A 16,768-nucleotide genomic window follows, 5' to 3' on the forward strand; every position below is an offset into this window, starting at 1 on the left:
CTAGAGAAAGTAGATAAATTCCTAGATACATACAAACTACCAAAACTGAAACAGTAAGAAATAGAAAATTTGAACAGAATGATAACCAGCAAAGAAATGGAATCAGTAATTGAAAAACTACCAACAAACAAATGTCCAGGACCAGATGGCTTCACGGGCAAATTCTACCAAACACTTAAAGAGTTAATAGCTATTCTTCTCAAACTATTCCAAAAAACAGAAAAGGAAAACTTCCAAATTCATCCTATGAGGCAGCATTATTCTCATAACAAAACCAGAGAAAGACACCACTAAAAAAGAGATCTACAGGCCAATATCCCTGATGAATGTAGATGTAAAATTGTCAACAAAATACTAGCAAACTGAATCCAACAACACATTAAAAAAAATCATTCACAGCAATCAAGTGGGATTTATTCCTCGGTTGCCAGGGTAATTCATATTTGCACATCAATCAATGTCACATCAATAAGAGAAGGATAAGAACCATATGATCATTTCAACAGATGGAGAAAAAGCATTTGACGAAGTACAACATCCATTTATGATAAAAACCCTCAACAAATTAGGTTTAGAGGGAACACAACTCAACATAATAAAGGCCATATATGAAAAATCCACAGCCAATATCATTCTTAATGGGAAAAAACGGAGAGGACAGAAACAAAACAAGGATATTCACTCTCACTACTTTTATTCAACATAGTTCTGGAAGTCCTAGGCACAGCAATCAGAGACCAAAAAGGAAAAAAAGCATCTAAGTCAGTAAGTAAGCAGTAAAACTTTCCCTATTTGCAGACAACATGATACTACATAAAGAAAATCTGAAAGACTCCACCGAAAAACTGCTACACGAATTCACCGAAGTCACAGGATACAAAAATCAATGTGCAGAAATCTGTTACACTTCTATACACCAATAATGAAACTGCAGCAAAAGAAATTAAGAAAACAATCCCATTCACAACTGCACCAAAAAGAATCAGATACCCAGGAATAAACCTAGCCAAAGAAGTGAAAGACCTGTACTCTGAAAACTGTGAAACACGGATGAAAGAAATTGAAGATGACACAAAAAAATGGGAAGACATTCCATTCTCATGGATTAAAAGAACAAATCTTGTTAAAATGTCTATACGCTATCCTAAGCAATCTACACATTTAATGCAATCCCTATCAAAATAGCAACATCATTTTTCTCAGAACTAGAACAACAACTTTAAAATTTGCATGGAACCATAAAAGATCCCAAATAGCCAAAGCAATCTTGAAAAAGCAAAGCAAAGCTGGAGGCATCACAATTCTGGACTTTAAGTTAAATTAAAGCTGCAGTAATTGAAACCGTATGGTACTGGCACAAAAACAGACACACAGATCAATGGAACAGAATAGAAAACCCAGAAATGAATCTACCTACCCACCTACCATTTATAATGGTCAACATAAATTGACCATTAATATGGTCAACTAATCTTCAACAAAGCAGGAAAGAATATCTAATGGGAAAAAGTCTCCTCAACAAATGGTGTTGGAAAAACTGGACAGCACCACGTAAAAGAAAGAAACTAGACCATGTTTCATACACAAAAATAAATGTGAGACCAGAAACCACAAAAATCCTAGAAGAGAATGCACACAGTAACTTCTATGACATGGGCTGTAGCAATCTCTTCCTGGTCTTCTAAGGCAAGGGAAACAAAAGCAAAAATAAACCACTGGGACTACTTTAAAACAAAAAGTTTCTGCACAGCAAAGGAAACAATCAACAAAACTAAAAGACAACTTATGGAATGGGAGAAAATATTTGCAAATGACATATCCAATAATGGGTTAGTATCCACATTACATAAAGAACTGATCAAAGTCAACAACCAAAAACCAAATAATCCAATTAAAACATGGGTAGAAGATATGAACAGACATTTCTCCAAAGACACACAAGATGGCCAACAGACACATGAAAAGACGCTCATCACCACTTATCAAGGGAAATGCAAATCAAAACTATAACGAGATATCACCTCAAACCCGTCAGAATGGTTAAAATCAACAGCACAAGAAACACTAGGTGTTGGCAGAGATGTGGAGAAAAAGGAACACTTACACACTATTGGTGGGAATGCAAGCTGGCGCAGCCACTGTGAAAAACAGTATGGAGGTTCCTCCAAAGTTAAAAATACAACTACCCTATAATCTAGTAATTGCACTACTGGATATTTATCCAAACAATATGAAAACACTAATTCAAAGGGATACATGTACTTCTATGTTTACGACAGCATTATTTACAATAACCAAATTATGGAAGCAGCCTAAGTGTCCACTGATTAATGAGTGGATAAAGATATGGTGTGTGTGTGTGTGTGTGTGTGTGTGTGTGTGTGTGTAATGTGTGTGTATATGTAAATAATGCTAAGCAAAATAAGTCAGAGAAAGACAAATATTACACGGTTTTACTCATATGTGGAATTTAAGAAACAAATGATCAAAGGGGAAAAAAGACAGAGAGAGAGACGAATAAAAACAAAGACTCTTAGAGCACCTGGGTGGCTCAGTCAGTTGAGCACCCGACCCTTGGTTTGGGTTTGGGTCATGATCTCATGGGTCCTGAGATCAAGCCCTGCTTTGGGCTCTACACTCAGTGCAGAGTCTGCTTGAGATTCTCTCCCTCTTTCTCTGTCTCCGCCCTATTTATGCTCTTTCTCTCTCTCTCAAATAAATAAATAAATAAAATCTTAAAAAAGAAAAAGAAGAAAGAAAGAAACAGACTCTGAAGTATAAAGGACAAACTGAGGATTACCAGAGGGGAGGTGATTTGGGGGGGGAATGTGTAGAATAGTCCATGGGGATTAAGGAGTGCACTTGTCATGATGAGCACCAGCTGCTGAATGGAAGTACTGAATTACTACATTGTACACCTAAACCTAGTATAACATCGTATGTTAACTAACTGGAATTAAGATAGAAACAAAAAAAAAACAACAACTAGGATGTGCACAGCCTAATTCTCTTTGTTCACCCAGCTTACACAGTAAATTACATGGGATCACATACTCCATACAGTAATAGTTATTTGACTAAAAATAAACCAGAGAAAATATTTCATTTGAGATTATTCATTTGTTACTGAACTATAGTAAATTATTATTCCCAAGGAGGAGCTATTTCTAATTCTTTTTTTTTCCCTCCAAAGGGAGTTTTAAAATTTTTTTAAAATTCATTTATTTGTCCGAGAGAGAGAGAACACAAGCAGGGATAGAAGCTGGCAGAGGGAGAAGCAAACTCCCTGCTGAGCAAAGAGCCTGATGCAGGACTTGATCCCAGGACCCTGGGATCCTGACCTGAGCCAAAGGCAGATGCTTAACCGACTGAGCCACCCAGGCGCCCTGAGGTATTTTTAATTCTATTGCTCCAACTTTAAAACTGGAATAAGAGGAATCAACACAGGTAGTGCCTGGATAGAATGAGGCACACAGAAGGCCCCTAGTCTCCCTTTTCCCTCCTTTCCAGTTACATGGACATGGGTGGGCCTCGGGGCTGCCTGAACTATTTAAAAGAGCTTGGGGGGTACCTGGGTGGTTCAGTGGGTTAAAGCCTCTGCCTTCGGCTCAGGTCATGATCCCAGGGTCCTGGGATCGAGCCCCGCATCAGGCTCTCTGCTTAGCAGGGAGCCTGCTTCCTCCCCTCTCTCTGCCTGCTTCTCTGCCTACTTGTGATCTCCATCTGTCAAATAAATAAATAAAATCTTAAAAAAAAAAAAAAAAGAGCTTGGAAAACTGGAGTTCTTTGTAATGTTATCCAATGTAATGAAGTGTTACTGGCATTTTTATTCTCTTACAATAAATACTCTTTCAATATTAAAAGTACTGCAGAAATCCATAAAAAAGAAACGATGTGTAAAGATAAAGAAATGACACACAACGTCATCTTAATTAAGGAAATGCAGATGCCATTTTTGTCTTACCTATCAAATTGTCAAAAGTTTAAAAGTCTGGTAATAGCACCTTCGGTGTAAGTGTGGAAAAACAGGCATTTACTTACATGAGGGTGTATGAACAGATGTCATCTTTTTGGAAAGAGAGCTCACAGTATTTGTCAAACTGATAGAAGATTGCAGCTTTAGTGCTATCTACCCTAAGGATATACTTTCAAAACGATGCCAAGAACATATGCACCATGACTTTCCCCATAGTATTTACATTAACAATACAGTGAAAACAGCATAAGTATCCACCAATAAGGGACCCGGTAACTGTACAACCAAACATTAGGCAGCTATTTAAAAAGAATGGTAGGTCTGTATATACTTAAATAGGAAGATCAAGAAATATTATCTAGAAAAGGCTTATCCAGATCATATATAATATGATTTTTTACTTTGTTAATTTTGTTTTAAAGGATATACACAAAGGTCACTTTTCCTAAATTTAATGTCTATGAGGAAGGTCTGTACAATGTTTTGGTTACATTTCTCTGCTCCTTTTCATAGCAAAACTTCATCAAAAAGGTGTCTCCATCTGCTGTTCTACAGTTCATTTCTTATTACTTCTTTAGTCTGCTAAAGAAGAGAGTTAAAGGGCTTGTGCTCTTTAACTCTCTAAGAAACCTTGACTGATTACTGATCAATCAGTGATCTCCATGTTGCCAAATCTAATAGCCATTTCTCTGTTCCCAATTTATTTGCCTTCTCTGTATCATTTAACAATTACCTACTCTTTACTTTTTGAAACATTCGCCTCCACGTGAATTTCTATATCTGGAGGTCCTGTGTCTTATTACCATTTCTAACTTAAATGGTCCCTCACTGACCTCATTTTTTAGTCTCAAGCTGGACTCCCCTGGTTTTCTCTGACTCAGTAAATGGCACCACACACATGGCGTGCTTACGGCCAGAACCCTGAAGATTCACCTTTGCTTCCAGCCACTCCTGGACCCGCTATATCTAACCCACTAGGAAATCCCACAGATTCTTGGGGCGCCTGGGCGGCTCAGTTGGTTAAGCATCTCACTCCTGATGTCAGCTCAGATTATGACCTGAGGGTCATGGGATCAAGCCCCTCGTGGTCATGGGGCTCTGTGCTCAGCAGGGAGTCTTCTTGAGATCCTCTCTCTCCCTCTGCCCCTCCCTGCCCTGCACTCACTTTCTCTCACATAAATAAATAAATCTTAAAAGAAAAAAAAAAAAAAAGAACTCCACAGATTCTCTTCAACACGCTCCTCTGCACCTGGCTATTGTGCCCCAGGACAACAGAGCACAAGTGGCCACTTCAAATTCCGTTAAGGTTGACAATGTGCTGGCCACGAGATTCTGTTCTCCATTTTTAAAGTTACCTGTGCCTTTTAACCTGATAATTGGTAAGGTCTGACTCCTTCTTTTGATCTGTAATATGAAACAGTATAAATCCAATCACTCTAAAAAAGAGCATTCATATTCTTATCTGCCTATAACTTTCTAAAACCAGCTGCCTAAAGGAGCCCTTCACCTAATGGCAATTATTGACAAAGTCTCTTACCCTCTTCTTCCCAGGTTCAGAAGCACGAGTGTCGTAATCATCAGGGAGCTGAAGATAATCCTCCATTCTGCTGGCAATTGCCTCCCAGTCACGTTTCCTTTTAGTACCAGTTCTCAAGCCATCCAACTTGTCTGAGGGACAAACACAGAGCCGCAGCATTAAGGAGGAGTGTGAGTTTGCACACAACACACACACAAAGGAAAAGAAGTCTGGAACACTGTCAGAGGGCAGAGCCACATTTTTGAGAGCAGCATCACTTGCAGATCCAAACTATCTTCTTGACGGAGGTAACAATTCTGGGCAATTTCCATTGTTTATCTGGTGTTCACACTGGCAGGCATTACATGACAAAGTTGGTTTAAGTAATAAACATGGGCAGGGCAAGAAGTCACTTGTCTCCTGGGCTCCCACCCCACCAAATCACACGTCAGCTCTTGTGTTCTGAAGGAAAATGCGGAGACGGGTTTTTCTAAAAGCTATTTCTTCTACTCTTTTTTTTCTTTTAATGCAATATTAACACCACCCATTCGATCTGTAATCATGTGTGATACCGTGTCTTATGAGAAGTAGGTAGTACCAACAACTTAATGAGCCAAGCTAATGTTTAAAAAGGTTTTAGATGAATAGTTCCTTGGGATTTTGACCAGTGTGCAAGGATTCCCCATGAGTTAATGTTTCTGAGTAAGCTGACTGTACGAATCACCACATACTTTGGTTATGCTGTGAAGTGCTACTGACCATTCTGAGGCTAAGAGTTAGTCTGCTGAAGTGACCAGATCTAAATTTTCTTTCTGAATCCTCAATCTGAGAGGGCTAGGCTTCCCAAGGCCCCCTAACTGTAACCAATAAAAAGAAGAGAGATTGAGGATTCAGAAGACATGAGTTTAGAACACATGATGAAAATGTGTAGTCATTTTTAATTGGTTGTTAACACTGATTTTGAATTCCCTATGTGAAATATTATAAGTTATATATATTTTTAGCTACACTGAAGTACTAAACTCTTGAATCATCTGTGATTACATACACACACTATTATTAGGCAAGTCAATAAAAGAAAACCGAAAAATGTCAGAAATACACAATAACCACACTTCATTAAACTCCATAAAGGGTGCAGAGTGTATATATGATAAAAAAATCTGTTAGGCCCCAAGTTGGAGAGAACTTGATATGGAAAGGAAAATACAATGGAAGCAGTGGCAGGAAAAGAGGGTGAGTTTGTGCTTCAAATGTACACGATTCACACACAACTAACTGTACCACACCATACAGGCTTAAAAAACCAGTAAGATTTCGCATACTTGGCAAAGCTTTTATTTCCTAAAACCCTCCCCCATAAAAGCAGTATTACTGAAAAATCTGCAAGCAAACTACAACACTTTACAAAACTCAATAAATTTTTATCATATCACGTTGGAAAAACTTTTAACATGAATGAGTTCAACAGAAACGGTTTCCTGATCTCTTCTGTAAATCCCATGCTGTACCAAATGGCTCTATCTTCACGGGTATGACAGGCCGTAGTGCACAAATTCTTAAAGAAGGGATCCCTTGACTGCTCAGGGACACAGATTATGGTATTAGAAAACCAGTGAAGTCCCACAAACAATAAAACTGTTCTAGTTCAACAGTATACAGGATTACTGGAAGAGTAGGAAGCTCTAACACACTTAGTAAATAAACCTCAGACGATTTCCAAACTTAAGATTAACTTTGACATTAACATACTTCAAAGGAAAAAAAATTCGTATCTGAATTCCAAGAATAGAGCATGGCCAAGGCAGCAATGCAGAAGGGCAAGGGTGAAAACTGCAAGAACGTTTCCTCAGACACCGGGTATGTGACAGGAGTTACAGACCAGGAGTCCCATATTTGCAACATGGAAGATCAGAAGAGCAAGTACTTCTAGTCTGAACACCTTTGTTTGTAATGTTTAATTGGAAATTTCATTGTGCACAGCATGTTTAAAGCTTCCTTCTTGGGGACGAAGAAAGGTTCATACCTCTTCCACATGGCATCCTGGAAACCCAAACACACAGATGTATGGCATAAGGTGAGGGAAGAGGAATCTGGGGTGTTAATTACAGAAGACGGCTGGTGTCCCATACACCCATACTAATGACTTTCAGAGGTCTGAATTTCAAAAGATGAAGTTTTAAGATGAAGATGAAGGTCTAAACATCCAACTTGGCAGGTCACAGAATTTTCCCACATCTTCAGAACGTAAATATTATATAGCACAACAGCAAATTTTTGTAAATACATCTATGCATTTTCTAAATATAAATGGTGTTTCTGAAAATTCATTCATGGTAAACATAATGAGGGTTATGTGCCTATATGAATAAGTGCATTCCAACTGTGAAGAGATGAATCTGCCTGACACGTAGAAGGCTAATACACAATAACCGATAAGCAGAGACAAATGACAGATGAGGAAAGCAAAAGTACTTGGTATGGAGAAACCTATAATAGGATAACACTCTCAGACCTTCTCTTGGTTTCTCACAGTTGGAGAAACCAAAGCTGTATCGTCGGAATTTAAGTAGCTTCAGTGCCGAATCCGAGCATCTGAGGTGGCACGTAACAACCACCCTTGTATGAGGGTGCCTGTGTCCCAGCTGAGAAGGAGCCGGTCAGGGGCAACCGGAGTGGGCCACAGGCAGTCGTTACAACTCCACGACACCCATGCCAGATGCATTTCAGGCTGGTTCTGAATCTTTCTAAAATTACGCCACTCCTGATTTAACACTTAAACATCAGCTGAACTGCATACTGTACCTAATGAACACAGATCAAGAATCCGCAATGAGACTGAACCAGCTGCACGAAAGGTGAACAAGTTACTTTCTCATTGGCAGACTTATTTGTGAATCAAAACTCCCCAGGTACAGATGTAGCTCTTCTGGCTCAGTGTGTGAAACCGATGAAGCTTAGTATGTTTCCATCTCGCATGATCACGTTACCCAAAGTAATTTAAGAATGTTGGTAGAGTACTTACAAAAATTAATTGGACCTGGTAATCAATCTATTGAGTTTGTTATGCTAAAGAAGGCACCATAAATAGGTTAATTCTCAGATGAAAAGCCTCATGTTTTAGGGAAGAATCTTTGTTTCATTTGGCTACACGGACCAATCTCAAAGAAGCCAGCACTTTCGAGAATGCTCACACTCAATCTGCCTTCCTCCACGGGTAGATTGGCTCTTAAGGTAACAGAGTGGTACAAGATGTGAGTCATCACATGAAACATCACTGTCCCTCTTATTAAAACAGCAGCAGCAGCAAACATGGTGGATTTATGTTCTGAATTCTTACTGGACCTGCAGCGCCTTTAACTGAAATGTCTATTTAACAAATCCATTTCTGGAATTAATTGCCTCAAAGTCTTTCTTTAAGATGGACTGAACTTGTATAAAATGTATTTTCTGAGAAGCAAATGGTAGACAGGCCAGGATTTTTTCCAAAATCAATACCAAGTTTAATATAATATTTTCTTGAATATTTATCACAGCTAAATTCCATTATCCTTTCTCTTTAGAAATTAGAAAGAATAGAAAATGGACTGGCTCAAGTTTAAAAAAGCATTATCATAGATCATATATTACACAATGCCTCTGAATATTATATGCTTAGTTAAAATATTGATCACTTTTACAATCCTCTTGTCTCTTTATTTATGATCTTTTTGCCCCAAAAGGTAATTGCTATTTAGAGAACCAGAAGAGGGAAATGATCTTGCAGTCTTATAGGTTATTCTCAAAGTACAGTACAGAACTTCAAACAGACTTAATTTAATATCAAAATAAGCAGATTAAAAAAAATAAGCATATCTAAAGCATTATTATTTAGAAAGTAGTTTGTGATTATTATTTCCCTATGCATTTAATTGCACTTAAACATTTATAAATGCTTTAAAAGTTTAGAGGAAGAGATCACTGACAAAGATTTCCCAAAGAGGGAAGACTAACTTAAGACTATGTCAGTAAGCACACATAATTTTCACCTGTCACACATTAAAAAAAAAATCCTGGACTTTATATCAAAGCACCTATCCCAATAACGGAGTAATACTAAAGTTTACCGAACTACCTTTTACATAGGACCTAGTGAACGTCAATTGCTAACATGATCAGTTGGGCAAAATAAAAGGCAGAAACTTATGCAACTTGTGTAAAATGCACTCCTCTTACATCAGAAACACAATGTATCCCAAACAGTGAAGCAGCTAAATTACTCAGATTTGTTCTATGAACTTAAGATATTTAGATGTTACTTCAGTTTTGGAGTAACACCATGATACTAGAAGAGAAACGCAGAGACCGACAGTTCACTTCATACATTAGAAAGGTCAATCTTCCAGAAAGCCCTTATCTCATTTTTTAAGATTATTTATTAATACATCTTAATCAACGTGATAAATGATTCTCTTTAAGTGAAGTGGAAAAAAAAAAAGAAAAGAAAAAATGTTTTGCAATTATTACCATGAAATACTGGAAGAAAATCCACTGGATATGTTTGATTTTCTACTTGACAGACAACCTCACATTAAGCAACTCCAACTTTTGATTTAGACAGTAATTTCAACCAGTTTACCTTGTAATTTGCCACTAAAACCAAGCTGAAGGTAAGAATCTTATAAAGTAGGCTCCTCAAAAACCTGAATTACATATCTACCTCCCCCCACCCAGAAACTCTATTTATTATACAAGGAAAATAACTACCTTTTAAGGAATGTTTAAACTTCAATATTTATTATTATTACTACTGTTATTTCCCAAAGTATTCATCATCAGGTTCAGCTTTGGACTGCAGTTAAATACTCTTTTAAAAAAGTAGAAATCTCATCAGCGCTAACATTTCTGATTAATATAACAGAACGGATTTTAGAAGTGACAGTATTTTATCGCTAAGTTCATACTTTCCCTTACTCTAAAATCTTGAAGTGACAGTGAAGGTGATTCTTCTAAATACTCTTCTTTCACTCTGTCACAAGATGAAACTAATTAAACTGAAAGCGAGCAAAATAGACTGACGATGTAAGGTAGGCCAAAAATCTTGGTTTAAAGCAGAAATTTGGGGAAATTTGTTCTTCTTACAGCAGAAAGATCTATGACCATTACCATCAGGTATCACATATAAAAACAGGAAAAAGGAGATACCCACCTAGCTTGGCCTCAGATGTGTCCATCTCCCATTTGCTTTTCGGAATGTAACCCTAAATCGCACACAGAGAGAAGCTCGAAGGGTTAGAAAGAGACACATACATGCATATCACTGTTGAACTGGAAAAGCATTAAAACTGGGAACGGATTCAGTTTCCACTCACTAGTTTTATATATATATGTATGTATATATATATATATAATCTCCTTAAGGAACACACAGTCTCATTATCTCTGAAGAAACTGAATTACTCAATTCACCAACTTCACTGCCCAGATTTCAGAGTAGTCACTTCAAAATAGTATCATGAAGGCGCTTTGAGGCAGCTACAGTTCGGGACACACAGTTGTAGTCCGAACAACAGCTGGACATATGGTGAGGACGTATGGTCGTTATTGCACTAGTATTAATACCATTAAGAGTAGCAGAGCATTTATAATAACTAGCTAGCTTATTTTCTAAATACAACTGTGGTTCTCAAGTGATGGTACAAAGAGTGTTCTTTGAGACAGCTACTTTATATCGCAGTGTAAGTTTCAGTACTCGAAAGAAGAAAACATGGTATCACTAAACACAATTACGAAGTTCCAACTTCATTTAAAAATGACTCAACCCATTTACCGGTTAGATCTTACAAAGGCTGGTTTTTACTGAATCAACGTGAGAGCATTTCTTTTTCATCGGTTGGAACCTAGATTACTATTTTCAATGTCTTTTAAAATGACATTTTCCTAATATATGAAAAACCAGAAATCCCCACAGGCATTTATATTTTATTTAGTAAAACAAAACAAAACAAAACAAAACAAAAAAACCTAGGTGGTTTATTTCAAACAATGTCCTGTAAGATTTTCAAATTTCCCAATATACCTATTTTACTATATAGTAATCCTTTCTGCTTATTCACCTAGCAAGTGTACGGTTGCAATTCCTCTTTTCCTTTACTTGGACTCTGTTCTCTATTAGATCCTAACATACAGATCTTTAGTATTAGGGCTTATTATATAGAACAGATTCATCACAGGTGTCAGCATCTTCTTTTAAGAATTAGTATCTCTACTTTTGGGAATATTCAAGTTCATGGAACAGACTGATACAAAGGTAGGTTGGAAAGGATGCTGAACACTTCTTGACAACAGCTGCTGTGTATGAGTACTGGAGCATCATAGTTCTTCCAGAAAACCTACAGGTGTGGCACTTTTCTAGTCTTTAAGCCAGACTAATAATTCACTTTTCACTTAATAGGTAGTACTTCAGATTATAAATCATACCATCTTTCCCAAATGCATTTCTAGAACAAACCAAGACAAGCTATGCTGAAGTGATTGGCGCTAAAAGTACTGATGTGATTGATCTGTACAAGTCATATCTCAGAAATCACCTGAAAACCTTAAGCATCACTAGAATAACATATTTATAGATTCTGAATCATATCTACTAGGTTCACTGAAGTACTAAAGAAGGAAAAATATCATACCAGTGATCCCCCAAAAGGATTCTCTTAACCAAGGAAAGATTGGATTTTGCCCAGTTGCAGTGATTAGTACAAAGCAGAAAATGCAAAGTTTATTGAGAATTCCACTAAAATGGTCCAAATGACATGACACTTGCTCTTAACCCTTTAATTCTCCAAGAATCTTTTACTTTTGGGATAGAACCCAATAGCAGAAGATCTGGATTTGGCATTTTTGAATGGGTTAAGAGAAGTTTTAGAATATAAAGATATGCAAAATGAGTATATTAATTTCCTCCTGCTGGAACCACCCTGTTCTTCCTTAAAACTGTATCATCTTCTCACTGGTTGAAATGTTAAGCCACTTGGAAATAAAAGAGATAGTCCAGCAGGTTAGAGTTCTAAGGCTTCCTTGCCATGTTTTTTGATGTAATAATAGAGTATCACAGCGTGTTTCACTTTTCAAAATAAATAGTACCTTCAATTAAAAGTTCCGAGCTTTGACCTACACTTAGACAAGTCAGATGTTACGAACCATATCCTGAACTGAAATCTCCACAAAAGGAAGACGGAGCTTCAGAAAGCTAGCATTATAGACTTATCACATGATCACTTTCTAGGACACACGCTGCAAGTAGCCACAGGTCATTAGCCATATTCCACAACAGCGTGGGCCTTTCAATGAACTTCCTGCCTAAGTTTTAGATCATATATGTCAAAAAAACAACCTAATTAAGAAAAATATTTTGTTTAAAGAAAAAACATACTGAGACTCAAATGCAATTAACTTTAAAGCTTGTTTTTTAATCCGCATATGAAATCTAGGAATGTAGAGGTTGACACCATCTCTATGTACACACAGTTTCTTTTCAAAGTCCTCTGTATCACACATGGGATTGATGGGACCACTCCGTAGAGAGTCTATATTCTCTAGGGGTAGGAATCAGGGTTCTCACTTTGTACATTTCCAGAAGAGTATGAGAAGCAGCTTTAGCAAGGGCTGATGTATTAAATAAACCAAAGAATATTTTGAATTAAAAAAGCAACACTGTTTCAAGACATTGCTAATCTCTGTGCCTCATTAGCAAACACTGAAAAGTAACATAATTCTACAGGTCGCATATTTTTCAATGACAGGGTAAGGCAAACATCTCTACAGAGGTGTGATCAAAAGGATTTACAGTAGGTACACGGGAACTTTGAACTCACACTACGGAAGCCTCTAATAAGCCTCAATAAAATGCACTGCCTACACACTCAAATCATTTTCCCCGTCACTGGAAAGGATAAAATGCAGAAGAACAAATCAGCAGTCAGTGGCAACCCTCTGCCTTCTCATTCTAGAAGTTCTTCTGCCTCAGTTGACAGAAGCTCAGTTTTGAAATCTCGTAGCAAAGAAGAGACAATTATGCATACGTTGGGTATGCTGTACCACATATCTGCTGGAATGTAAGAATGCCTTTTCATATGTAATTGATTTTTTAAAAAAGTATACTTCCCTAAAGCCACCCACGAGTAGATGAGTGAGTACAGGGTAAGTTTAGCATTCTTAAAATTTTCATGTAACAATACAGTAGAGGGTTCTTCTGATCAGGGGAAAAAGAAAAAGTACCAGAAGTCTCCTTGAAGATGATTATAGAAATTTCTACCATTAAGGTGTAAATCAACAGTAGGAATCTGACCACAGATCTGAGATTAAACCCTTAAAAATTTTAATAGAGACACTTTGTTCAAAGTGGTTGGTCTGTCTCCTACCAGTTCGCTTTCCTCTTCCTCTGCATCTTTCTTTTCTTCCTTCTGTTCTTCAATATTTGCATCAAAATCCTCCATCTCTACCTGCACCACCCCAATAATAATTAAAAAAAAAAAAAAAGATGAGTTAACATTTAGAAAAACGTTGAGTCCCTCAGTGAGATCTGAAACAGCAAAGGTGCCCAAAGCAGGGCAGCACAGAATCACTGTTACATCCTAATTTTAAAACCCTAAAGTTTGAAACAGAACTTCTAAAAACACAGAATGATAGTCCTGCCTTTCATTTTCCCAGGATATCCATCTTAATAATTTCCTATGAAGATGCATATAATAATCTATGCTAAGTTGATGACTACCTGTTTTGAATGCCTGTGATTACCAGGATTTCTCTTCAAAACCTCTAGCAAGTATTTCTCCAATCCAATAAAACATATGTATGATTCAAATTTCAAAATGTAAGAAAGGGTATCGTGAAAAATAAGATGATAGTAGCTTGGCCCAGAATGGTAGCAATGCAAACAGAGAGTAGATGGATTAGAGAAGTATTTATGAGGTAAAATTGACAAAACTTGTAGACTCACCACATGCTGGAGGGATAAGTCTGAAAGTTTGTATAATATAGAATAAAGAGCAAAAGACAACAGAGTAGAGTCAAGGTTTCAGCTACCAAGTGATTGGTGGGTCTAATTACTAAGAAAGAGCATACCAGAAGAGGAACAGGTTTGGATGAATTACATAGCGGACAGGCTGAACTTGAGATGTACTAAAGTACTTGTTTTTGGTAAAGAATTCAGAAAATAATGGTAGAATTATAAAAATCACCCATAATCCCTCCACTAAGATATAACTAGCGTTAAGATACTGATAAAATTAATTTGATTCCTCACAATTTAATATTAAGGGCACATATGTGGCAATCCAAGCTACCAGAAAGATTATCTATATCAAATATACAGAATGATAAGAACCCAAGATAGAGCCCTAACGAACTCCAACATTTAGGACTGAGTAGGAAGAAAAGTCATCAAAGGAGACTGAAAGGAATGGCATGAGGAAAACCAGGATAAAGGAGACTCGCGGGAGCCAAAAGAAAAATGTTATCAAGAAGGTGGACATGGTCAACTAAGTCATATGTGGCTGCAGGATTAGGTAACAGAAGTAAGAATTATCTACTTTCATGGAAATCTTTGCTGAGAATGTATCGGAATGGCTGGGGCAGAAACCAGAGGAAATTGGTAGATGAATGGCACTGGGAGGTAAAAACACCTAAAAACACAATGACAACATTAAGTATAAAAAACTCTCATTCACAGGAGCTCAAACCAAACAGAAGTACACAACTGACTGAAAGAGAAAAATCTCTCCTTTTCATGTTCAAGATTTACTTCCACCAAAGTAAATTCCACCATAGCATTCCTGGTAATGTTTAACTTAAAATGAATCATGTGAAAACAACCAGACAATCCCAAATTGAGGGGTAGTCTACAAAACAACTGGCCTATACTCTTCAAAAATTCCTTGTCTTTCTGGACAATGACATGGCTGAGAAAGTATTTTTTTAATATTAAAGGATGGTCTCCTGGATTTTTAAAAATTGCTGTAAAGCCCATTATGGGAACGTTTAGTGAAATGTAAATATGGACATTCTATGAGATAATTCAGGAAATTTAATTCAGGAAATTTGTCCTACTTAATATAGTACTTTATCAATGTTAAATTTCCTGAATTTGATAATTGGGACTTCTAGTTTTGTAAGAGAATGCCCTTGTTCTTAGGAGATACATACTGAAACACTGTATTAGGGGTGAAGGGTTAAGGGTTATGAGGTTTACAACTTAACTCTCAAACAGTTCTACAATCACAGTGATAACAATAGTAGGAATAAGAAGACATATATACATACATATATATATGTATGTATATATGTCTTCTTAGAGAACGAATGTCCAGACGCATCATATGACGAGGTGCAGTTTCCCAGTGGTCATATATATATATCTGTCATAGCCAACAAAATCCTAGAGAACACAGGCAGCAACTTCTTTGACCTCAGCCAGAGCAACTTCTTGCTAGACATGTCTCCAAAGGCAAGGGAAACAAAGCCAAAAATGAAGTATTGGGGTTTCATTGAGATAAAAAACTTTTGCACAGCAAAGGAAACAGTCAACAGAACCAAAAGACAACAGACAGAATGGGAGAAGACATTTGCAAATGTCTTATCAGATAAAGGACTAGTATCCAAAATCTATAAAGAATTCACCAAACTCAACACCCAAAGAACAAATAATCCAGTCAAGAAATGGGCAGAGGACATGAACAGACATTTCTGCAACGATGACATCCAGATGGCCAACAGGCACCTGAAAAAATGCTCCACATCACTCGGCATCAGGGAAATACAAATCTAACCCACAATGAGATATCACCTCACACCAGTCAGAATGGCTAAAATTAAGAAGTCAGGAAACACAGATGTTGGCAAGGATGTGGAGAAAAGGGAGCCCTCTTACACCGTTGGTGGGAATGCAAACTTCCCAAACTGGTGCAGCCACTCTGGAAAACAATATGGAGATTCCTCAAAAAGTTGAAAATAGAATTACCTTATGATCCAGCCATTGCACTATTAGGTATTTACCCCAAAGACACAAATGTAGTGATCCAAAGGGGCACCTGCACCCCAATATTTATAGCAGCAACATCCCAAAAGAGCCAAACTATGGAAAGAGCCCAGATGTCACTGACAGATGAACGGATAAAGAAGATGTGGTAGAATATAAACGATGGAACATTACTCAGTCATAAGGAATGAAATCTTGCCATTTGCAACAACATGGATGGAGTGAGAGGGTATTATGCTAAGTGAAATAAGTCAATCAGAGAAAG

At 37.2% G+C, this 16,768-nt stretch overlaps 1 protein-coding gene across 2 annotated transcripts in view; it reads right to left on the reverse strand.

The window, feature by feature from the left end:
* The window catches only part of YLPM1 (YLP motif containing 1), an 80,347-nt gene that overhangs the window by 9,698 nt on the left and 53,881 nt on the right, over positions 1-16,768 (reverse strand). Inside the window, exons 17-19 of one of the 2 annotated variants that reach the window (XM_046008038.1) lie at positions 13,889-13,969; positions 10,681-10,732; positions 5,514-5,644 (exon numbers count right to left, since the gene is read on the reverse strand). In XM_046008038.1, the coding sequence (XP_045863994.1) occupies positions 5,514-5,644; positions 10,681-10,732; positions 13,889-13,969 (264 nt within the window). The remainder of the gene's footprint in view (positions 1-5,513; positions 5,645-10,680; positions 10,733-13,888; positions 13,970-16,768) is intronic. The other variant, XR_006818659.1, reaches the window with a different exon arrangement.

Source organism: Meles meles, chromosome 6, assembly GCF_922984935.1.
Source record: "Meles meles chromosome 6, mMelMel3.1 paternal haplotype, whole genome shotgun sequence".
Classification (NCBI taxonomy): Eukaryota; Metazoa; Chordata; class Mammalia; order Carnivora; family Mustelidae; genus Meles; species Meles meles.